The 25,050-nt window shown below is 45.0% G+C and overlaps 1 protein-coding gene across 1 annotated transcript in view; it reads right to left on the bottom strand.

The window, feature by feature from the left end:
* Nucleotides 1-1,423: 1,423 nt before the first annotated feature.
* Nucleotides 1,424-25,050, bottom strand: part of GLDN (gliomedin) — a 52,144-nt gene continuing 28,517 nt past the window's right edge. The window contains exons 3-10 of the mRNA XM_016162674.2: nucleotides 23,865-23,882; nucleotides 23,235-23,342; nucleotides 13,995-14,132; nucleotides 11,473-11,610; nucleotides 8,720-8,803; nucleotides 8,496-8,621; nucleotides 7,430-7,580; nucleotides 1,424-5,000 (exon numbers count right to left, since the gene is read on the bottom strand). Of these exons, the coding sequence (XP_016018160.2) occupies nucleotides 4,523-5,000; nucleotides 7,430-7,580; nucleotides 8,496-8,621; nucleotides 8,720-8,803; nucleotides 11,473-11,610; nucleotides 13,995-14,132; nucleotides 23,235-23,342; nucleotides 23,865-23,882 (1,241 nt within the window). The 3' untranslated portion in view covers nucleotides 1,424-4,522. The remainder of the gene's footprint in view (nucleotides 5,001-7,429; nucleotides 7,581-8,495; nucleotides 8,622-8,719; nucleotides 8,804-11,472; nucleotides 11,611-13,994; nucleotides 14,133-23,234; nucleotides 23,343-23,864; nucleotides 23,883-25,050) is intronic.

Here is a 25,050-nt window from a genome sequence, read left to right as displayed (position 1 = left end):
CCAGGGAGTGTTCTCTGCCTGACTAGGATGGGTTTTGCTTATTCCTCTAGATGCAGCTTTATAAAAAGGAATGCCTTAAAAAATATGCAAAGTTAATAACTTTCATTTTCCAATTACAAGGACCAGATCCTTCCTGTAGAAGTAGCAGACAGGTGGAGAAAATGATTATAAAGTTAGGAAACGGTGTTTCTTCTTGACGCTGGTGCTTAATCTGTGATGTTGGGTGAGTTCCTCATCTTCTCTGGTCTCACTTTGAGACTTTAAAATGAGAAGGCTGGATTTTATAATCTTGTAATTATGTATGTGCCCTCTTGGCAAATGAGTTTCAGACATTGACGGTGCCAGATTGCTAGGCACAAGAACCTAGCAATTTTAGAATTACTTTTTTAGATTTTAGAAGTAGTTTAACCATCATTTCTTAAGTAGCTCAGTTTTTGAGAATGATCCTAGCGTATTTCTTGGAAGGCAAAGTAGTGGGACAGATTTCATTCTTATTTTAAATCTTACAGTGAAAGGCTATAAAATAGGATATCTTAACATCACATGCATCACATGCAATTAAAGGGGCGAGGCTACTATTTTCTTTGTGGACTTTTCTTTTTGCTTTTTATTTTAATGACAAAAGTCACTAGCCGTGCATTCCTGGGCCACCCAGTGACAGAGCCACTTCTGGGGAAGGTTATAAAGAAACTCTATAGCTCAAGACAGCAGGTTCTTGAACTTTATGTATTTTTAAAATTATTTTGGGGCAGTTTTATTGTAAATTTGTTGTATAACTAGGGGACCATCTTTTTGTGGTGTGAAGTCTTAACTATCTAATCAAACAGACCAGCAGATGAAGTGATGCTGGGTCCCTGACCCACTGCTGAAGCCCTTGAATAAGGCTGGAAGAACGACAGGGGGTCAGCTTGGTTCCCTGTAGGGATGGACTATAAAAGTAACAACTATAATTCATCCAGAACTGTATAATTTTCAGAGCATTTCTCACTTCACATAGAAAAATCAAAAGGGGTTAAGTAGTACTGTCATCCACATTTTACAAAAGAAACAGAGGTTCTGAGGGATTAAAAGACTTGTCCAAATTCACAGAAACCAGTTTTTCTAACTTTTTTTTTTTTTTAGCTCCCAAACGTTATGTTCTTTTCAGTTGCCTTGCCTATGCAAATAATTAGCAAATTTTCCTTGCATTTATATGTATGTATATCTAGTTCTAGTTACTAGTTTTACATTTTTCATGTTTTCCTTTAAAGAAAATATAGTCTATATCATGATTTTTCAGTATTCAAAAGGAGCTTGCAAATTGCAAATTTTCAACCAATATAATCTACCACAATATTGGTATGGGTTGTTGTTTTTTCTTTTAAATGTTACATGTGAATTAACAAGAGGTAAAAATAACAAATACACTTGTTTCAACATGTGATTATGTTCAGCAATGATTATTTTATTGACTAATAAAGGTAAATAAATTACAACCATAAAAAGAGACATTCACCATCATTCATGTGTTGTTCAGGATTGTTCAGAATCTGTGGTTACCGATAGGAAATTATGGCTTTTAATGACGTGGTACACAAGGTCACGGCTGTTGGATGAAAAGGGAAAAGCCCTATCACACATTTCTTTAAACGACTTGACATCAAATAGTCATAGCCAAACTGTACTCTGTGCAGCTGAAAAAATGACACGTGGCCCTTTAAGAACTGTAGTGTCTCATTTGACTTTTCACCTTGCAACCTTGAAGGGAATGAAACTGTGACAGTGCCTAAGATCAGAACTCCTCATTTTAAAACTTTTGCCCCAGAGCTCTCTCTCTGTCATAACACCTGTGCTTAGTGATATGTTGAGAACATAACCATCTGCATGGCTTCAATAGGACATGTTATCATTTGAAAGAAAATGCTTGGAAATAGGGTCCAACCTACCTTTGAGGTTGGGAGGGATGGTTTTATTTACTTTCCAGTGGGAAGCTATCTAGTTCAGATTATAGAAAAATTAGAGAATTAATTATCTGGTTTGATTCCGACATCAGAAGAACAGCTATTTGGAAAGTTCTTCAAAGCAACTTCGATAATGACAGTGGAAACTGCTAACATGATATCTTGAGTTTAAAACATTTGGTTCTACATTCCATTTTAGCAATGAGCCCCAAACTTTTGTTTTCTTTAATCAGATACTGCTTACAGGAAAGAATGAGTAAAATCTTAATTCTTTTTACTCTGTAAAGACAAACTTTCAATCATATCATGAAATTACTTATTAAACCTTGATCAAACTCAGTCCTTATATTCCTCTGCCATGGGTGGGGGGTGGGGGGGTGTGTGTGGGGGGGTGGAAATCCCAGTATAAGCTTCTCTAGTAGTGCGTATATGATTCCTTACCCACAAACGAGTGAGCCAAGATAGCTCAGAGATCAAGCAAGACTGGGGTTTCTAAAACTTTTTCCTAAAAGAATATGTGCTAATTTAATAACTAACCTCTTTTGGTTGCTGCCACACACTTAGTATTGTATATATTACTATTACTATTATGGCTATTACTATGAAATTATGTTCATATCCAGGTTCTCTGTGTCCAGAAACAGCAACACATATTTAAATCCTTTCAAAGAAAACCAGTATTCATTAGTCATATCGATCTTAAACATGAAACTCTATTTCGCTTGTTTACACAACATGAATCTTAGTATTTTTTAACAGCTGTGATGATGTGGCACAACCAATTTAATTAAAAAGTGTGAGGAAAAGTTTCAAATACTCTTATTTTGAAAATACAACAACAAATTCCTAATAGCTGCCTAGATATTTTTAGGAATGAGGAGAATTGAAATATTTAAATCTGTATATCCCCTAATTTTAAAATGGTTCTATTAATAAGATATAAAAGCAGGACTCAGGGGCACTGAGAATGGATTTGGCCCCCGTCAAAAAGTTTCATAAGCTCTTCCCCAACATACAATTATATTTAGTGAAGACAGACTGCTAAAGTTTCTTTACACAGGAGTTTTCCTACGTCTCTTTCCTGGCTGCAGGACCCTACTAATTTTCTAGATTTCTCTCCACACTTAGTGGCCCTGCCTGGACCGCAATGCCAGGCTGAAGGAAGTCTGAAGAATGGAGTTGGCAGAAAACATATGTATTTAAGGGCATTTAGGAGCAAGTTATACAGAATTTTCACCTGACAGTCAAGGGGACAAGATCACATCCTTTGAAACTATATTAGGGAAGGAACAGTTCGTCAATTGCTTTTTGGAAGAGCACTGAAGTTTTGCTGTTCTCATCCTTCCCCTTTGCCAAAAACTCAAACCATATAAATTACCACTTCTTGATCTGGAACAAACATAACAAACAGTCTCTGGTGAAATAGCCCTTCCCAAAAGTCAGGCTCACTTTGTATTATAGATCAGGGGTCAGCAAACCTTTGCTGTAAAGGGCCGGAGGGTAAATATCTTAGGCTTTGTGGGCCACTACTCAACTTCCTTGCGACTCAACTCTGTCATTATAGAGCCCAAGTACTCACACTATAATACATACCCAAAAGAACATAACTATGTTCCAATAAAACTTTATTTACAAAAACAGTTGATGGGCTAGCTTTGGCCAGAGGGCCATAGTTTGCCCATCCCTGTTCTAGATAATAACCACAAATGATGCTTCTCTTTTGAAAACTGCAAAGTACTTCCCATGGTTCTAGCTAGATTAATGCTCACTCACACAATATTTAGGTACTCTGATAGTATATGGATCCATAACTGTGGTAGAAGAAGCCAGTGAGACCTGAGGATTCAGTTCGTGACCACGGCTACAAATCAGCATGATCAGAAATTTATAAGAACCTGGAAGGGCCTGTTTCTGTTTTATTAGGAAAACTGGGCATGTAGCTCTTCCTGGATTTTGCTAATCTTGGAGTGGACATCAGGAGCGGAGGATAATGGCTATTCTGGTGCTGTGGCGGCAGGGGCAGATGCAGAGAAAGGTAATAAAATACAGGTAATATGGCTCCTCAGCAGCCTTAAAGGGTCAGTGCAGCTGCCCAAGGCACCAAATATAAGTCAGCACTAAGGGATTCATTGCTCAAGCCATTGGGTTGATCCACTCAGGTAAATTTGCTCAGTACATGGCTGAAAACCAAAAAACAAAACCAAATATATAAAAAGTTGTGAGAACAGCAATGGCCATGAATCACAGAATTCCCTACAGGTAGAGGAAATCTTACCCATCATCTTAGCCAGCACTTTCATATTACCAGTGGGGAGAACAAGGCCTGAAGAGGGACAGGCAACTCCCCAGTTAGTTTGTGAAGGAATCGCCGAATTGCAGCCATTTGACTTTCAATCTGTTACTTTCCTCTAAAGAATTTGTTAAATTCCTCTAAAGGGCATTTACCAACCATATAAACATGCATGTCATGAGATTATGACAGCTAAGTAGTACCCGGCTACCCTTAAAGACAGTTTTCTGTTGGGATATAAATAGTGCCAGAGGACATATGAAATTTGCTGAGAGAAACAGAATGCATTCCGTCACTGGTTTGATGTAGCCGATAAAAACTGCACAGGATAAAGCATTAAATGGCCATCTTCCCATGAATATAAATACTGGTCTCTCATATTGTATGATAACATGGCAAGAACAGACTGTGAAGTTCTTAAATCAAAGCTCGCATTAATCTGTTTCCCTCCTAACAAATCAAAGGCAAACGTTATCCTCATATCTTTGGTGTCTGTGACATAGAGGATCCCTCGGGCAATGAAGGCGTTGCCAGCCTTGGATTTGGGGTATGTGGTATTGATGTGTTGCACCACAGAGAATGTCCTCTCATCCAGTTTGGCTACAAGGATGCTCGAGCCGTCCACACTGGAAGCATAGATAATCCAAAGGCCCTTTTCATCTACGGCTAAATTGAAGTAAGTCTTGGAATTGGCAAAGAGGTATTTTCGATCAAAATACAGGGCATTTTCAAGCTTCAGTGTTTGGGATGTTTCTTTGTCAAATTCGAATCTGAAATGTGTAAAAAAAAGTAGATATGAGTCACCATTTTTATGGACAAGGGTGGTTTTTTTAGGCTCCTCTATTAAACTGGAGGCGAGGGGGGGGGGCGGGGGGAGGGGCTGTGATTCTGCATTTCTAGTAAGTTACCAGATCATACATACCCATTCTACTATTGGTTCATCTCAATGCTATGAGCAGCAGGAGTGTAAAGGATGATGAGTACATCTAAGTGTCCGCCTCCTAGCCATGTGACCCCAGGAAAATCCCTTAACTTCAAGAATCCTCGAGTGTTTGCTGACTCCTGAAATGCCCTCTCAAAGGTTCCTAGAATTGCAAGGGGGCCACAAAAGATGGCCTAGTCCAGTCCTTAGATTTTACAAAGGAAAAAGGAACACTCAAGAACACTCAAGTAAGTAACAGAGACAGAATTTGAACTTTGGTGTTCTAACTTCAAGTTTGGGGGTTCTTCCTCTACTCCGTGCTGGAATTTTAAGTCAAAAATTTCACAGCAGTCTACATTAAGAAGAAAGTCACTGGCTGGAAGAGATGTAGCAAAGTAATGGCTGTGAAGTCATTTTTTTTTGTCCGGTAAGTAACTGGATAAATGAAGCCATGGCATGAAATCCCATGCCCTCAGCTCCTGGAGGCCGTCTGATTTGGCAGATTCCAAATCTAGACCATATCAAAAAGGGAATTATGGTTCAGAACGTACCTGACTCCAGGAATGAAAATTCAGGGACGTAGGCTAAGAGAAAAACACTAGAGGGTGCCATTGAGCCACAGAAGAAACATGAAGCGTGTGAATCTGCAGCTATGCATTGGAGCATAACAAGCTTGAAGCCAGTTAAGAAACCCTGAAGTAAGTTTGAGAAGAAGCCAGAGAAGGCAGAGGGCTTGAGAAGGCCCTGTCTGCCCATCTCAGCTTCCAGGACTCTTTTTCCTCTGAACTCCTGGAATTCAGGACTGCTGTTTGGTCCCTGTCTGGTAGTGGCACCTAGCAGCTGCACTCCTTGATGACGTTTGTCTCTCCATGCAAGATAAGGGTCTGATTTGGTCTGCCTCCCCCTCTGCTCCCAGGCCATGGCCTGGCATAGAGCAGGGCCTCTGTACAGGTCTTGAACCAGTGCATCATACAAGCTTAGCCTTATTAGAAGACTTAGAGGGACCAATCCTCTTTCTGGGGCTCCTTTACCCCAGAACTCCACTACCATCCCCAGTGTCATGTAAAAACAGCCCTATATAAATGGCAGCAGGGAGCCACAGGGTTAAAGGAGAGTTAAATGAGGAGAAATGGACAGGAAGTAGAATGTCTGGGGAGCGATGACTTCTGAACAGGAGGCGGGTCCATGGTCCTTTTCGATTGACACAAGAGTTTTGCCCAAACGAGGTGTCTGGGGAGATGCTGAGATGATGGGGAGTGTGGTAGAGGGGGTGAGAGGCGAAGAGGCTGACACATGTGTCTAATGTGGCTGGTTTAGCTGCACATAATATGAGAAAGCCTGTCTCCATCCTAAGCTGAGTACTCCAAGGCTAACAAGCTTGTGAGGGAGAGAAGGGTCCTAGTCCTTTCAGGTGTTTGTCTCTGACCTTGAATGACGAGGACCACGGCTTTCATTACACTGAGACTGTTGTTTCAGACAGGGCTACAGCTAGAGGAATTCAGAGGCTCTGGTCCATCTCTTTATTTTTATTGAGGATGTGGAAACCACAGGAGATGGTGTCTCTTGTCCAAGCCCATGGAGTGGGTAGGCAGAAGAGCTGGAACCTGATTTCACTGCTCTCTTGATTTGCCCAAGATGACCTGCTTCTGCCTTTAAAGCCCAGACCTTGATTTCCTTTTGAACCATGAAGACAAAACTTCAATTCTTGTGGGGAGCCAGGAAGACTTGGCTGCTGCCCTGGGCACTATCTACCTGGGTGACCACTCCTCCCCGCCTTCCCTTTGGGAAAGCAGAGGGTAGCCTGGTGAGGGCGACATAGGAATGACAGATCTGAAGGCAGAGAGACCCCTTGATTTTGCTTTGCAGTCTCTAGTCTTCAATGTTCTCGGCTGTGATGTGAAATTCTTCACACTCAAAGATTTTCAGAACAAAACTGATTTTTGGGTTTGACACCTTGCTGCCAGAGGGAGCTCTGGGTTCTGGCTGCTTCCTTTCTCAAAGATGAGAAAGCTGTACCTCTTCCCGCTTCAGATCTATTTCTCTTTGGTTCTGACTCTGTTCTTGGTGTCCAGAGCAGTAATAAATGCAGTCCCCAGGCGGAGGCTGGGACATGGTGCTCACTAATTGTGTCCTGTGGTTCAGTCAGTTTGAGCTCTGACTATGTGCCAGGCCCTGGGGACATAGAGTGACAGAAACACAGTTCCTACCCTTAAATAGCTCATGGATAACTAAAGCTCCACATAGGTGCTGCCTGGGGTGCATGTCCGGGTAACTCACCTCACGATGGTGTTGGAGCCTCCTTTGTGGTAGTAGAGATTGCTGTTGTAGACGGCATGCCCACAGCCATGGAAATAATATGGGAGGTGGATGAGTGAGTAACTGCCATTCAGCAGGGAGGGCTGGTCTTGGAATTCCTTCACCCTGATGCCTGCAAGAGGGAAGCCAGGGAAAGGTGTCACCATCTCTCTGGCCTGACAATCACAGCTTGGGGGTGAGTTGGGGAAGGAAGATAAAGGAAGGGAAGTTGGAGGGAGATGTCCTGCAATGGTCCTTGTCCAGCTGGAAGAGTCTTGGACTCCCAGATTCAAAATTCAATCTCTCCTATGGATTCTGAACCGTCTTTCGAATGCAGTAACCACAGAGTCAGCTTTGTTCCTCCCAGGAAAACTGTATCACCCTCTCCCCACTCCACTCTATATTCCTCTTTCCTTTTAGCCACAGAATGCTTCTAAGCTGATAATCTGCACAGTCTCTACCAGCTAATCAGTTGGCCTTGAAGAAACGAAGCGGTGTATTTTAGCTATTGCTCTGACCAATGACTGGCCAGACTCCTTCTGGAATGAGACCATTGCTACCACGACCAGCAATTCCTGACCACATCCCTTTGGGACAATGTGACTAAAGTCATGCTCAGATGCAGTATCCCTGCAAGATGGCACTTCGCCTTCTCCCCTGGGCTCTCTGTCCAACAGATATCTAAGAAAGATGGCCAAAAGTATTCTCCTGGCAGGCGCCAACCTCAGAGACAGATGGACAGTGCAAAAGATTTTGTCCTTGACATTTCTTCCCCATTATGTTTTGGGGTTTAAGAGGCCATCAGTCATAATACTATGTTGTTTCCTTCTGGATACTGTGCCTAAAATTGGATAAGCCCTGGTCACCGTCAGTGTGTTCAAAGGAGAAAAGTAATCTGCCCACTCATTTGTGCTTTTTAAAACAAAGAACGATTGTTATACCAATTAGCAGGGATTTCAGACACACACAAAAAGAATCAGCCTGAAAGTAGACAACAGATAAAAGACACAATGACCACAAATGTGGATCATCTGCCAAGTGAAAGTACCTGAAAAATGTTCAGTCACCCAGATCCGTTCATCACTCTTGTTAGCAGACTCTCTTATCCAAGTCCCAAATGTCTCTGTAACTTTTAATACTTGCACTGGATCGCCAATGGAAGTGATCATGGATGCTACCAAAAGAGGAGAAAGAAAAGTTACTCACCCACCAGTTATGACCTTAAGGCATCCAATTTCTGTCTTTCGAAATAGGATGCTTTCTTTTTTTTACCTGCTTGTGGGGAATGGTGTTCATTGACTTTATCATCAGCTTTTCCAACCAAGGTATCATCATTGGGGATAGCACATGTCTCACCTGAAACGACGACAATAATCGGAGCAAACGCAGTTGGCCCAGTGAGATTCGCATGACTCTGCAGCTGCCGCTTTCCCCACCTCAGTACGGACTCAAGGCCAATGCATCCCTTACAGCAGGGCCACCAAGTTTTTGGTTGCTTGCTTTTAAACAAAAAGTCCTACGCTTCCAAATATTACCCACTGCTTGTGGGGTGACCACAGTTGCTAAAGAATCCCATGAGGATGTCAGTAAAAGGGGGAAAGGTGACCTGAGCCAACCCACTCAGGCCTTCAGTAATCTGACGGAGACATTTACTGACATGTTCCTGGACTCTCTGGGCAGGTGGTATTACTATCAGGACTGCATTTTTCTGAAAGGATTTTCATTCTTAGGGAAACCGATAGAGAGGTGTGGGGGGCAGCCTCATGAAGGGATAGCTCACTTTGCCCCTTCTTCCTGGACTGCCAGGAGAGGAAGCACAGAGCAAGAAAGAGGCTCAAGACAGCTTGCCCCAGAGACGCTGAGCCCCTCACCACCATCTGCCCACCTGCTGTCGCTGGGAGGCCGATGGAACTCAGGTGCTTGATGGACACCTGATCCACCATTGGTTTGAGGCTACACCTAAATTGGAATTCATCGTCCTCAGCTTGTCATTGCTCCCGTAACAAATGGGTATAATTCAGACCTTTGGGGAGGAGGTGGCTCAGGGTGGCAGAAATAGGACAGGAGGAGGGAAGGAAGATTAGAGGGAGTGGACTGGCTGGGGTCAGGGCCCTGGTCCGGGGCAGGTTGGGGCAAGTCGGGCTTTCTGGGAAAAGTCAGGCCCATTTGCTTAGACCAATTCTAATGGGTTCGCATAACCCTGTGGTTGCTAGAGAGAAGAGAGCACCTCTGTTGTCAGTAGGGAAGTTCGGGGAATAATCTGGAGAGGTTCCTTTATCGGTAAAATAATGGGATGGGACCCTCAGTGATCTCTAAGCTGCTTTCTAGCTGGATGAGCCAGTGTTTCTCTGAAGTCCTCTGTCGCCCTCTGAGAGCAGTCTCAGAGATCTGTTCCTCATGTAGTCCTGCTGCCTCTGAATTTCATCTGGAGTTTCCCCTTAGGAAGCGGGGCTTTGCACAAGAAAGGAACAGAGAGAGACCCCCCTGCCCTTAGTCTGAAGGAAAGGCTCTCTCATTAATTCCTGTTTGTACCGACCTGCTTCTAAAGCTGTGGGGGCAGGAAAGGGGTTAAAACAATGGAATTGGAGCAGTACAGAGGGCCAAGTTCGGATGCAGGAAGACTGGCTCGTTTCCAGGGGGCAGAGTGGAAGATAATGGCCTCTCATTTAAAGTAGTCTTCCCAACTCTGGGGCTCAACACGGCTGATCGGCCTCTCAGTAGATAGGCCAGGCAGAGCAGAACGCTTCTTCAGACACTGACTGTCACTGGCTGACAGAGCCTTGGCAAATTAGAATTCCACACAGCTCTGGTCAGATCTCCCCCTTTCCCAGGGGAGGGTTCCCATTCAGTTCATTCTCCAGGGGCAGCTGAACAAAGGACTGGTGCTAATAGAGGAGGTGGTGCTGAACACCAGGGAAGGAACAGCTAACTGCTGGGTAGAATTACAATCAGGCTCTATTTATTGGGGGATGTGTATACCTCTGTGTGTGTGACATCTTTGAAATGACAGATTTGCCCACTCTAATAGCTGAGTGTGTGCCCCCAAAATGCATTTCAGAAAGAACAGTACACCAAACCGAACTATAGACTTTTAGGGAAGTGGCTGTGAAATCCACAGCAAATGGAAGACACACTGCAGTCAGGGCCCTCCTGTCTGCCTCCAAAGCAAAAGCATTGAGTTGTGCCTCCTTGTGCACTAAGCAGGTGAGCAGGTCCCAGGTCACTGCTTCTGGGAAGAAGTTCTAGCATTAACCTAGAAGTATTTTCAATTAACATGGCTCTTGATTTCTTCTTAACTTTCAATCCTTTGGCCATCTCTGTCACAAACTGGCTAAAGGACAAGTCCTCCTGGCCTTCCGGAGACCAGGAGTTCCTTGTCCCTGATTGGCTTAGTCACAAAGTGTGAACCTCCATCTCTGAAAGGAAGATGTCGGAAGAGGAGGGGCTTTACAGGCAGGTGCCTGGGTTTGATCCCTAGCTCTGTCACTTACTAATTGAGTGTCCTTGGGCAAGCTATTCAGCAACTGGGGTCTCATTTTTGTGTCTGTAAGTTGGTGAGGATAACAACTCTTATACCCTAGGACTGCTGTGAGAATTAAATGAATTAAGCACTTAGCACCGTGCCTGGCATTTTGTTAGCACTCAGAGTTGGCGGTGACAATGGTAGTGCTGTAGTATTTGTGGAGATTTAACCAGTCCAAACTCCCCCATCATTTCCTCCAGCATCAGTTAAGCCCTTCACGTTCCAAAAGTGAACAGCTTAGCCTTCGAGACTGCTTCAGGGGGCAGGGATGGTCTGGTGATAAGTGAAGGGAGAGGATGAGGGAAGGGAGCGGGAGGCCAAATTCTAAACTCGCCACCAGTCCTCACTCCTGGGACGGACTGCCCAGGCCGTCCACGAACATGTTCAAGAGGGAACTCTCGCTGTGGATAAAATCTCCCTCTGTTTAAAAAATCTGGTCATAAAACCTGGGTGAAGCCCAAGAATTAGGAAGAGACAGGTTCCCTGGGGCAGGGTTGGTGACCTGGGCACTGGCCGTTGAACATGTTTGGCTGTCGAGGGCCCTTAGATCTTCTGCTTCCGGGAGGCCCCGGGGGACCTGGAGGGCCTGGGGGCCCAGGTAGGCCTGGTGGGCCTGGTGGGCCTGGGTCACCTTTGGCACCTGGAGAGAGAGAAAGAGGGTGGGGAGAGAGATTGATAAAAGAATTATAATCAGAGGTAGGTTTTACACCAGGGGAAAGGATGAGCAGCTTCAGGGAGGCTATCTGAGCAACCTGCCCAGAGGTGACTGTTTGGCCCTTATCCACACACAGCTGAGGAAGCACTCTCATAGCAAGTGCTCAGTTCCAACTACAAGCAAGGAACTGTTTCAAGAATTTTAAGAAACTCCTCCCTGTTGTTCTTCCTAACACATCTGTGAAGCAGCAATAGCAGCTCCTCAGTGACTGGAGTCTTAGGGATGGATATTCAGTGCTTTGCCCAAGGTCACAACCTGAGTGGGGCTGGAACTCGGGTATGTCTGACTCCAAAGCTCATCCTATTTCACTGGCTCATGTCAGTGGATCTCATTCCTGACTGTTATCAGAATCACCCAAGGAGCTTTAATATAATTGTAATGCCTGGGCCCCATCCCAAACCAATTAGATAGGTATTGTGGGGAACTTAGTCATATGTATTTTTAAAAACTTCATTTTTCAATTACAGATGACATACAATATTATATTAGTTGTAGGTACATGGCATAGTAGTTAGACATTTACGTAACTTATAAAGTGATCACCCGATAAATCTAATACCCATTGGACACCATACATAGTTATTAAAATATTATTAACTATATTTGCCATGTTACATCCCCATGCCTGTGTTCACTCATCTGTATTATTTCAAGTCTCTTACTATGCAGCCAGGTGTGAGAAATGCTGCTCTGTGCGGTAGAAGAAAGCAGGAGCTCCTATCTAGCTCTGTGACCTTGAGCAGGCACCTTAACCCTGCCGAGCCTGTTCTTTATCTCCAGATTGAGTGTCCTACTCCTTGCCCTCCCCTTTGAGAATTATTGAGGTCACTGGGGTGAGTGCTCTGACAGCTAGAACTCGTAAACACCTGCAAGCAGCCATCCCTCTAACTTCAGCTGGCTGACCGTGAATGCAGCCCTCTGCAGGGGATGTTAGTTCTGGAGCTTTCATAAAGGCGTCTCTAGGGTGCGCTGTTCAGCTCTTTGGTTCTACCCTCCTGTCTGGGGCTGACACTGGTGATCTAAGATCTCTTTAGCTGCCTCTTCCAAGTCAGACCAAATAAGCTTTTTTGGTCTCTTTAGAGTAGGCAAGCAGGGGTCACAGGAGCTAGAGATGGGTCAGAGATCTGTAGGCAGGGTACACATGATCCAACCCTCCAGCACCTTCTCTGCCCTCTGACCAGAGGACACACTCACCTCTGGCCTGGTCTCCTGAACTGGGGTATAGTCAGTGAGGTGGTTTCTCTGAATGGTTTGTCATCCCCCGCACTTGTTCAGTGTAAGAGAATGTAATATTCAGGATGTGGCAACTTCCCATATAACTGATGCATAACATGATGTTATATTTTCAAAGTATACTCATGTATCTTACCCTGTCAAAACACTTGTTAAATTTTATGCATTTTGCATAGCAGCCTCCGCTGTTCATGAAACTAGGCATACTAAACATAATTTGTTTTTTCCCTGATATTTTGGTCTTAGTGCAGTGTCTAGCAAATAGGATGTACTCAGTAAATTTTCAATGGATGGATGTAAGAATGGTTCAGGATTATTATTCTGAACATATATCATCTTAGCTTCTTGAGGACAGACATGTCTTACTCATTGTCATATTCATAGTCTCGGCTCTTAGCAAAGTCCCTAATTCATAGTCCTCTCTGATATTCAGTAGATGTTTACTGAATACATTAATAGGATAGTTCGGTTTATATAAGTGGTCTCTAAAGTACTGTTCTTTTAAAATTCTTCTTTCTCATCCTCCTCCATGACCATTAGCTGTCACCTACCTACTTCTTCTACCATACGACTGTCTTTCTGTGGCTCACGGCATCTCTACCTCCTCCTCCACAGGCACCAACTATCTGCTTTTAACCTGGGCTGAAAACCAGAAAAAGATGATCAACAATGATATTTGCCCCAATTCTCTATGGATAACGTGAAGAATGCCTGTGCTTTCTGTCATTTGTTCTCTGAGGTATCTTAAATTGTTTGCTTACTTGTGTTGTTCTGGATTGTGCTGGATTTAATAGATATTTTTTAAAAGGAAGCTTCATTCATCCTAATTCAATCTAATCATGACGTTTAGACCTGAATTATTTCCCCTATTACTGCTTAGGTCTCGGATTTGGTCTTGCCAACATTGGGGTAACATGCACAGTTTTATCCTTTTCGAAAGCACAGAAGTCTAAAACATGCTACATAACAGGTGGCCACATATGGCAAATAAAGAGAGAAGACCTAAAGTAGCCCTTCCATCAAATCTCAGGCAGGCCTGTTCACTCTGGGAGAAGGCCCAAGTGCCGGCCTCTTACCTGTGGGTAGCACGTCATTGGACACGTCCCCTTTGTCCCCCTTTTCACCCTTCTGCCCTGCTGGGCCCTCATTTCCAGTCAAGCCCAGTTCACCAGGGTCTCCCTTTTCTCCTGGAATTCCAGTGGCTCCTGGTAGCCCTGAGAAAAATAATAATTAATTAGCCTGTTGTGCAGGAAATTCTGGCATATGCTGTTGTACCATGTACTATAACCAAATATCTAACACATGTAATCATTTTAGGTCAGCAGCATGGCCATCATTAAAAGGGCAGTATTTCCAGGTGGCTCTGGTGGACCATTATTAGAGACATTTGAATGGGACAACAGGATAAGGAGAGGATTGAACCACAAGAGAGACAGTTACAGAAAGAGCAGAAAGAAAATAAGGCCTGACCAGAAGTTAGATCCATACCTGCAGGTTGGATGGAGGACTCAGAGGGGTTGGCTTAATTGGTTTATTCCTTACAACATATTGGAGTGGAGGCTGGGCACTTATCTTTACTCTTACTTCATAGTAGTTGGATCTAAGGCCTACAGTGGTTAAGACGGATGCTCAGTGAGCAGCAAAGATCTGATTCTATCACCAAGATCCTTTTCTGTGACATTCCAATATAAAATGCTTTTAATCAAAATAGCAAAACAAGTGGTTTCAGGACAGGCCTTAAGAGGGATGGTGATGGTGTGAACAATTTGCAGTGGGTAAAACTTCTGCCTCTTCTCCTGGAGAGCCATCACTGCAGGAACTGCAGTCCTGCCACACACAAGTGGGAATAGTCATGATGTGTGCCATGACCCCTCTCTGCACTGAACTACAGGCAGCACAGGATTCCGATCCTTGGGAGAAAGAAGCAAGCTAGGTTCGTAGGATTGTCACAACTTACTGCTGGCAGGTAGTTTCTAGAGAGCAGCACAGGGAAGGGGAGCCCAAAAAGAGCCTGGCAATTTTGCTGTGATGAAGAAACAAAAACAAGAGTTCGGAGACATAGAGGTGTCTAGAATTCGTGAGACAGAATATGAGAGAAGAGGTGGTTGTGTAGAAACTGCTGGAGAACTTGAGGTCTTGACTGAGTAATGATCTGTACGGGGTGCAAGACAGGGGAAAGAATGAACATAAAGCACTTCTCTATGCAGCTCTCCACGCCCGCACAAAGAAAGGTCTCATTCCTACCACTTAAGGTGGAGAGATCTCAGAAAATGATGGGTAGAGTCCGTGGAAAAGTTTTGTCTTAGTAATGGGGCTAAATTAGCCCAAGAGTCAAGGCAGCTTTGGGCCCATTATAAAATGCTTAATTAAAAATGGCTTTGAAAGAATTAAACTGATCTGGAGATATTGCTCAATAGAGATGTTGCTGCAAATGGCAGAGATTTCAGGCAACAGGAAAGAGCCAGAGGTATGTTTCAGTGCAAGCAAAACTTTAATTCCTTTCAAATTGTATAACCAAGAGGGCTTAGGATGCACTGTCTTTTCTAATTACCCTGCCAGTCCCCATGCCCCTTCTTATAGGCTCTGGCTTAGTGACTGCTCATCCATCCCTCTCCTAAGCCCCCTCGAATTGGACAATCCCTGCTCCTTCTGTCATCCTTCTGGCACTACAATTGTCCTTCCTCCAGATTTAAAAATCTGGACTGCCCTTACTGACTTCTAGCACCATCGAATTCAATATAACTGTCACAAGGGAATCATAGGATTGTGGATTGAAAGGCACCTAGAGGTCATTTAGATCAACCTCCCATCCAATCCTAAAAGCCTCTCTTTACCACCCAATTCGCTCTGTTCTTCCCACATCCTTCCAGCAATGAGGAGGTTATCATATTACATCAAATCACATCATCACATCACAGATCATACTCGAATACTTTGCACGGTCATCAAAGGTAAATTATTCCCTAAAACTTAAACCTGGATCTATGTTTGTTCCGGATTGTGCTGGATTTAATAGATATTTGGAAAAAGGAAATATCTTTCTAGCATAAAAAGATATGCACTTTTTCCTTGATGCCAAAGGAGTGATAAATATTCAAAATGGTTTCTGCTCTTCTATATTCACGGTGACCCTACACAGACCACCCCAAGGAAGACAACAGTGTACAAAAGAACCTTAAAATGTTGATCACTATTAGAAAATGTAGTGAACAAAAAAACATTTGCTAGATTTCAGCCAATCATAAAAAAAAAAAAAAAAGCCATATCGGTGAAAACCATGAAATTCAGTTGCAGGTGGAAGTCAGAGGCCTTGGGTTCCCTGCCTCTGTCAGTGGTGATCTTGGGTGGTGCCATGTACCGGTGGAGGAGCTGGGGGTACACAACAGGAGAGGATGTGAAGAGGAGCGGAAGCCCCTCCATCGTCGGCATTTGCTCTGCCACAGGTTCAGTGACACGGGGGAAACTCATGCCTCTTGGGTGAGGAATGGCTCACGATCCATCTCTCTCACAGCACTGGCGACACAGCCACCGGTCTGGGCCATCCCTGCCCAGGTCATCTTCCTGGAAAGAGATTCACTCCCTTAAGAGGAGCCCTTAATCAGGGACCTCTGCATGAGAAGACGTTCTTTTGTCAGTATTTTAAATAGGCAATTTGGCATATTATGCAGGACACAAAAGAGGAGACCGTTGCCATAGAGCCCAGCCTGCACAAAGCACCAAGTATAACTGATACTGGCCACAGGTTTCACATGCCCAGATTTAGCAAAGCTCAGGGAAATGGTATCTTCTCGTTACTTCAGGGTTTTCTTTTCCAGGCATTTATCTGAGTCACAAAAAGCCTTTCTGTATCACCATCCTATTTCCATTTCTTTTCTTGTATTCTTTCCTCTTCTGCCTTTTCTTTCTCAAAAAGGCCATGTGTGAAATAGGAAAATGTTTATACCATAAAGCAGCTGGTGTAAGGCAGCTCCCACGGGGGCAGGTGTTTAAACTAAAGCTATTAAACACCTTTGCTTAAAGGTGTATTTTGACACTTATCCGGGTGTGCATAATCATTTGTAATCTTCGTTAAGAAAGAGTGGGGATGTTTTATCTACCTACAGCCTGTCTTTGCTTTGTTGTGGCCATTGCCTCTGACAAAGTTTCTCCTTGTCTTTGTTGGTGAAATCGCTTTGGCCATTGTCTCAGAAGTACACCCCTTCCTAATGATATTTGCCATCAGAAGACCCGCGTGTGGCACTTTCCACCCTATGCTGACTCTTCCATACACAATCACACTATCACACTGTGTGCTGAACCCTGGCATTATTTGTCCCATGATGGCCAGCAGGCTTTGAGTCAGCACATTGTCTCTAAGAAGTAACACCAGATTCTGTTTGCCTAACTCATGTGCTAGAAGTGGCTCTCTGCTATTTCTTCCCTGGTGGCACCCACTCAAAACAAACCGTTTTATCAACTTTAGAGCTGGGAGTTGTGTGATGATGTGGAGGTCAATTCCAGCATCTTCACGGCAGGGAGTGAGGGAGGACGTCTTATTTTGGCACGACCATCTGTTATAGACTGAGGGTGGGGGAAGGGGATTAGAGGATGTAGCACAAAACCATCCCAAGACTGGGATGAATAAGGAGGAGGATGTTTATTTCTGTTTTCATAGGGATTTGATTTTTAGAGAAGACACTGCAGCATTAACTCTTAAGTGAGAAAGTGAGACAGATGGAGAGAAAGAAAATATTTGGTTTTGAGGCAATAGAATGTCAACTTTTGCCGAAAATGCTAGTTGTAAAATGACAACATTTACGTCTCTTTAGGTTCAGTTCTTCTCTCCAAATCTAGATCAGTGTTTTCAAATGAATTCAAGTATTTCCACTTCGATTTCCTTTCAGTCTTTAATCAAGTTATTTAAATACTTCAATCTCTTGGAAACATCCAAGAGATTAGGCTAGAGGTCTGAAACCCATATTTCATCAGGTTAGTCTTCTTCCTAAGAGCCCACAGTGGCTGCCGGCTGCCTCCTGTACACATGGAGCTGAAGCCCCTGGCCCCACCCCAATCCAGCCTGGGATCCCACTGACACCCAAGGGCAGCCTCACTAACAGATCCTCAGAGAGAGTTCTTTCTGTTCTCCCCCGCAATGCCATCCCCACCTCCTCTCTGCTTATTTCCAAGATGTCAATAATACTTCTCTCTCTTGTCCTCTACACTTTTCTCTACTGCATAATCTGTACTCTGGATAGAGTACAGATTATGCAGTAATCTGAGGGCATCTTCAGCCCTACATCCTTCAACAGTTAACAGTAATCTGTGGGCAGCCACTGTGGGCTCTTAGGAAGAAGACTAACCTGATGAAATATGGGTTTCAGAGCTCTAGCCTAATGTCTTGGATGTTTCCAAGAGATTGAAGTATGTAAAATAACTCGGTTAAAGACTGAAAGGAAATCTGCACAGGAAAGGCCAGCTCTTTCTTCTGGCAGTATTATCTGCTGTACAGTATAAAGCAATCTTCAAACCAGAATAACTAGTTATTGAGTACATGTTGTGCGTAAGATCTTTCAACTGGGCTCTAAGCCCTAATAAACAGAAACTATATTCTGTTCTCATGCATGCATGCACTCATTCTTCATTCATCAAGAATTCATTGAACCTCAACGGGGGCCTGGCTGAGAGTTGTGCCAAATAATAGAATGTATATGACATAGTCTCTCCTTTATAGACAAGCACTAGTTTTGCTTAAAAACGAACTGTTTGAGTGTTGGAACCCAACCTCCTCAGTCTACAGCTGAGGACCAAGGCCCGATGATGGAATAACTTGCCCAAAGCCTCAGAGCCAGTAGGGAATGGAGGCAGGTGCTTCTGAAACTCTTTCATCTGCTCCCTTCTGCCTTGAGAACAGAGAACCAGAGGCACAAAATCCACTCTGACTGCCTAGCAGGTTATTACATCAAACTGTGTGCTCTTTCACACGTACCGGAGGCCTCTCTGAAGGGCTGGTACGCTCCCAGCCCTTTTGGTAAGACTTGGTGTTGGGCTCAAGTTGAGGGCATCTTCAGCCCTACATCCTTCAACAGTTAACAGCAGCAGCTCCTGAGGCCCAGCCTTCCTTCTCACCTGCTTCTACTCTGTGACACCTCCAATAACACCACTCTCAATCGGGCCCAATCCCCTTGAGCCTGGCAGATCTGGTGTGGTCAAGGCTGAGCACAGGGGTCCAGGAATCAGAGACATGGATTCAGTCCTGCCTCCTTCACTTATTAGCTTCTTGACATTGGACAGCTTATGTCCACAGTGACTTCAATGGGTGTTCCAGGCACTGGAGGTTGGGATTAAGCAAGACACACCTGGGCTGGCTCTCAGGAACCTTATGTTCCCTATAGGGTCTGACCATCAGCACATCAATACGCAAATGGAAAGAGAGAATTTCAGGGAGAAATACATGTTTTGAGAGCAAGTAGAGAATGTGACTGAGTAGGTAAGGCAGAGGCCAGATACACAGGTCAGGGACAATCTTAAACAGGAGGTGACATGTGAGCTGAGACTTGCACCATGGAAAGAACCGGCCACTAAAAGGGCAGGGAGAGGGCACTCATTCCAACAAAGTGAGAACAGCAGTTCAAAGACCCTAGGGCAAGGGTGGGCTTGGCCTGTTTGAGAAACAGAAAGACCAGGCTTCTTCATCTGAAAATGTGTGGCTAACAAGAATATCCATCTCCTTAGGTTGTTGTGAGGACTAAATGAGATAAGTAGAGAGAACATTTGGTAGAGTGCTTGACAACAATCTTAGCCATTTATTATTGTTCAGAGGATCACTAGATGGCACAGTCCAGCCCAAGTCTTATCTCTGGGGAACACAGTATCTTTTTCCGTTTTTGGAAACAACACTTGACATTTTTCTCATGTTCTCCCATGGCTCTCCTCTCCCATTCCCACCTGGCAATCCACAAATGATCCTTGAACTCTCAGCCAAAATAATGGCCCTTCCTTCTTCACAGTCACAAGCCTGGCCCAGCAGGTCACGTTTCGGTGCGAGATCCTGCAGTACTCTCCTGGGAGCTGACGGTGAGACTCAGACCACCAATCTGACGGCTGTGGAAGGACTCAGCCCCTGCCTCCAGCCTCCCCTCGCTGCAAACCCTTCTTTCCCCCAGCTGCGCTGCCAGGGCTTTGCAGGTGCACTCCACCTGGGCCACTCCCTCCCTCACTTTCATCCTTCAGGTCTGACCTTAGACATGACCTCCTGACCCTCTTTCTCTGTGTCCTGTACCTCATAGCACCTGATCTAACCTTCAAATGGGTATCTCACATTGTGATTACGGATGTATTAGAATGTTAACTGTTAATCCCTGCCTCCCTACCCAGGATGGAAAGTTCCAGAATAGGGTCTGCATCTTTTTTTGTTTTCCTACTCGCACTTTGAAGCTGCCTAATAAATATTTGCTGACAAACGTTCGGCACACTCATTTCCTCAGCCTCGCTTGGTCACTAGATGCTGTTACATCTCAGGGCTCGACCCAGGCTCTTCTCTCCTGTTGGTTCCCTCCCTAAGTACATGCACCCATGCCCACATGCCCACGGCCGCTGCTACTCCCTGACGTAGACCCCTAGCCCCAGGGTGTCCTCTGACTGCAGACCTACATCCCCAAGGCCCCCTGACACCTCCTCCCCGGACATCTCAATCTCAGCACACCCCATGCCGGGCTCCTGACGGTCTCCCTGAACCTGAGCCGGTACAGGGCCCCACCTCAGGGAAGAGCAGTCAAGCAGGGCAGAGACCTGCGAGTCAGTCTCAGTGGCCCCCTCCTCCTCCCTCCCCATATCCACCTACCAGCAGAGACTCCTGATTTCATCCCCAAATATCACTCAACTCCATCGGCTGGTTTCTTCCTGCCTCTACCTGCCTTCCCTTCGTCTGCTGTTTGAGAAGCTTTAAACTGTCTCCCTGCCTCCACTCTTGCTCCTCTTGTGTTTTTCTAATGTGTTCTCATGCAGCAGCCACAGTGGTGCTTCTGGAAGGCAAGACCATGCCACTGTCTCCTACTGGAAACCCTCAGCAGCTTCTTGCAGTTATCAAAATAAAGCTATTTACTGTGTCTTTGCTGCAGTTCCTCTGGGTCTCCAGGAAATAGAGGATTTGCTCAACCTCCACGGATAAACAGAATCCAGCACCTTCTCACACATCCACTGACGTCTCCTGTTCTAGGCCTCCTCCCTTCCCTCCCGCAGCCTCCCTCAGCACAGCTGCTAGGGTGATCCTTTCACCGATGTGGCAGGGCAGGTCTCTGCTCTGCTGCAAATCCTCCCTGTCTCACTCCGAGTACAAACCACAGTTCTTCAAATGCCCAGAGCATTCTTACCTCTGGTCTTAATTCAACCACATTTACCCCTCACCCTCTTTGCCCAGCTGCCCTGGCCTCCTCAGACTCTGAAGGCATGCTGGACTCCCATACTCTGCTGGAACCTCTCTTCCAGATACGCTGGGGCTCCCTCTTTTAACTCTTCCAGGTGGTTTGCTCTAAGGGGGGCTTGCGTGGCTTCCCAGTCTATAGTCATCCCCCACCCCACACCCACTTCCCATCCCCTCTCCTTGCTCTGTTTTTTCTCTTCAGCACTTAGCACTATGTAACAGATGATATAGTCTATTTATTTATCCTGTTTATTGTCCATCTGTCCAGACTAGAATGTAAGATTTATGAAGGCAGGGATTTTGTCAGCTTTTTCATTTCTGGATCTCCAGCATCTAGAATAGCATCTGTCACATAAATATGCATTGTCTAAGTGAATAAACTTTTTCTTTTCTGCCTTCACTGGGTTGTGGGCAGCATGCTAAGCACATCTCTGCAAAGCCAGGAATCTGTTTCAACCTTTTTGAAAACCACCCCTCTCCCACCTGCCCCATTCCCAGGCCTAGCATGGTGGTTCCCTTCCCCTCATAGTTGCCCCTCATAATTCTTATTGCTGAATCCTCAGGACTGAATCACATTTTGGGGGGCTTCCTGGGATAAACCAAATGTCTATACACTGACAGTCATCATTATTTGATGCTACCGTTCATTTATAATTATAATTATTATCCTTCTTGTAATGATTCATTACTGCTCTGTAATTCCGAGTGTAATTGCCAATCTTCTGAGGACTTGGACCATGTTGCCCACTTTCACGGAGGCTCCCCCCTGGGGACATGATCTGGTAGGTTTTGCCAAGTGGCAGAGCCCCTCAACCATTTATTCCCCACCCACTGGCTCTCACTTAGATTGCTCATGGGAATAAGACCAGAGGTGCTGGAAAGGGTTACTGTGCTGTCTGGAAGAATTTCCTAGTAGTTTTTCTAGCTCAGAGCCTATTCAAGTGAGTTGGGGTAGCAGAGCCAAGAGGCTGAAAATTAACAAGACAGTGCGGGGAGCCCCTGCCCTCCACAGTGGCTGAGAGCCCTGTCTTCCCAGAAGCCCCCTGAGCAGTCTCTAACCCCTGCGCTCAAGCTTACACCACACCATGTGCCAGCTTTCCTCAATGAATCTCCTCAGGCCTTCTCCCTGATTCTCCAGGATTGGTGCTTGGAGCCCTTCAGATCTTGCCCCAGCCTACGCTCCAGCCTATGCCCCAGCCTCCTGCCAGGCCCTGCCGGAGCCGCTGCCTCTCGCTGCCCCCAGGCACATCTGACCCCTCAGTGCTTCTGAACCTTTGCTCGGGTGATGACAATGCTGCCAGTCATAGCAGGGCAGAGGAAGTCCCTTAGAGATGCCAGCCACATCTTTGTAATTGTCCTATGACCCCTGGACAGGAGTCGCTGACAGCGGGGACCCTATGATCTGAGTGCCACTCTCAGGGAGGCCTGGATGCTGCCATTCTACTCAGTCCAGCTATTCCTGTAGCCAGGAAAACCCAGGGGCTGACATTAGTCAACATTTTTAAATCAAATACAATGAGTTTTTGGGTAGGAGAAGGCAGCGAAAAGGCAAGGCAGGAATTGACCATCAAAAGGACCTGGGGTGTTGCACATGCAGCCATCACACAGTCCGCGGGGTACCCCTCCCCACAGCTCCTGCCCCTGCCTCTTTTGTCTTCAGTTTGCAGCCAAGCAAGCAAAAGAGTGGAAATTAGTTCCCAGGGAGACTGCCACTTCAGTTGGAAACAAACCGTTGTCGGGGCTGGACTTAAAAGAATGCCCTTGGCCTGCCAGAACACAGCAGCTTCCAGGCAAGAGTTAAACCAGCTTTGCTTGCAAGGATGCGACACTTTATCTCCACTGCACTCACGTTAGCCCATTCAAAATGTAATAACAGAGGCAAGCGACAAAGAAAGTAATTAAAGAGTTGACAAAATACCCATTTTTCCTCTTTTTCCATTTGCTCCTTTTTCGCCTTTTGGGCCCTGGGGACCAGGTAGTCCATTCGATCCATTGTATCCTGGCAACCCACCAATTCCTGGAGGTCCTGCATCAAAATAAAGGAAAGAGGAACATTAAAAAAATTTCTTCAGAGCTCATCTGATTTTGGAAGCTAAGCAGGGTTGGGGCTGATTAGTACTTGCATGGGAGACTACCTAGAAAGACCAGATGCTGTATGCATTAAAAACAAACAAACAAACAAACAAACAAACCCCTTAAAAAGACAAAAAAAATATGTCTTCATTAAAATTAAGGTGATTTCCTGCAGCTAGTGAAACTGGGCAGGTGTCACGCCTTTTCCAGATCCTTCCTTGCTTCTTCCCTTTCTTCTTTATCTTTGCTTCCCCCACCTGAAGCAGCGACAGGTGGGAATGGTACGGCAGCTTCTCAAGGGGGAGGGGACAGGAGAGCTTGTCATGATTGGGGTAGAGAGGAGGGTAGACACAGTCATAATTAGGGTTGCCTTTAGATTCTTCCCCCTTACCCAGCTCAGTTGCTTCTGAGTGATTGTGGGCAGCCAGTCATCCATATCCCTCCCTATGAACTAGAAAAATCCATGGGCTCTTACCTGGTGGGCCAGGTGGTCCTACAATAGAAAAAAAAAATTTAGATGATAAACAATGGGTGGAAGAAAGTAAAGCCATCTCCATGCCCCCTTACAAAGAGCACTTCCGCCTCTTAAAATGTATTAATTACCTACTGGCACCAGGTACCATGCCTTTTATTTAAGACCCAGTATATTTGCCCAAAAGATTCCTAAAAGCAATTCACACAGACTCACTTGCCAACCAAAATCACTTCTGTTTATGAATAATTCCTGAGTTGGCTTCATCATAGATTCAGAAATCAGTCATCTCTCAATCAACTTAATTCAATGAGGTTGGGTGACAATGCAGGTGAGCACTAGTATAGCCGTAGCATGGGTGTCAGCAAATGGTAGTGCTGTCCTTGCAGGGCTGAGGTCTGACTATCAGGAGAGCAGTCCCAAGTGCTCTCATCCAGCCAGCTTGTCTCCTCTAGGCGGCTGAGTGGGAACTGAGAACAGAAGCTGGTTCACCGGGTGTCTGTTTTTTTTGCATGAGACAGCCTGAGAAAAACTGAGGACCCAGATCAGGTAACAAACACCTTCCTATAATTACTCAGAAAGTCTAAGGGGTTCAGATGAATCACTTACAAATAATTTAACAAAAAGATTTTGCTTTCACAAGTAGGAGAGTCTTATTATCAATTATTCTATTTGAGCACACAAACTAATGAGGTTGTAACATAAGCAGATGAGGTCCTTTTGTTTCTCCACATATAATATTACCAATATTGTAGTAGAAAGGTCTTTCCTTAAATCCAAACTTATGATCTTTCAGAAAACCATTATTTACTCAGCACTTACTATGTGCACCATAACCTACCAAGAAGTAGAAATCTTGGCCCCCGAGTCTGTTGTGTTTATAACCTACCTAGAGAAGACACTTTGAAATTACAATGAGATGTGAGGAAGCTACAGAGAAGCAACCCCCCAGAGGGGTACTGGGGCACTTTGGGCACACAGCAGTCTGAGAGGTCCTCCAGAGGTGATGTACCTTGAGCTGGGGCCATGAAGAAACAATGGGCCTGCAATGGCTGCAGGCGTGAGGGATGGACACCCCGTGTGGGGGACCAGCAGGAGCAAAGGTACAGAGGTCGGAACTTGCAAGATTCAGGGCAAGAAGAGAAGACTGACCAAGCTGGCATGTGCAGAAATAAGGCTAGGTTCTTGG

This window comes from Rousettus aegyptiacus, unplaced genomic scaffold (genome assembly GCF_014176215.1).
Source record: "Rousettus aegyptiacus isolate mRouAeg1 unplaced genomic scaffold, mRouAeg1.p scaffold_m13_p_3, whole genome shotgun sequence".
NCBI classification, from domain to species: domain Eukaryota; kingdom Metazoa; phylum Chordata; class Mammalia; order Chiroptera; family Pteropodidae; genus Rousettus; species Rousettus aegyptiacus.
The sequence above is the reverse complement of the archived record's forward strand: the minus strand, read 5'-3'. Positions and strand labels throughout refer to the sequence as shown.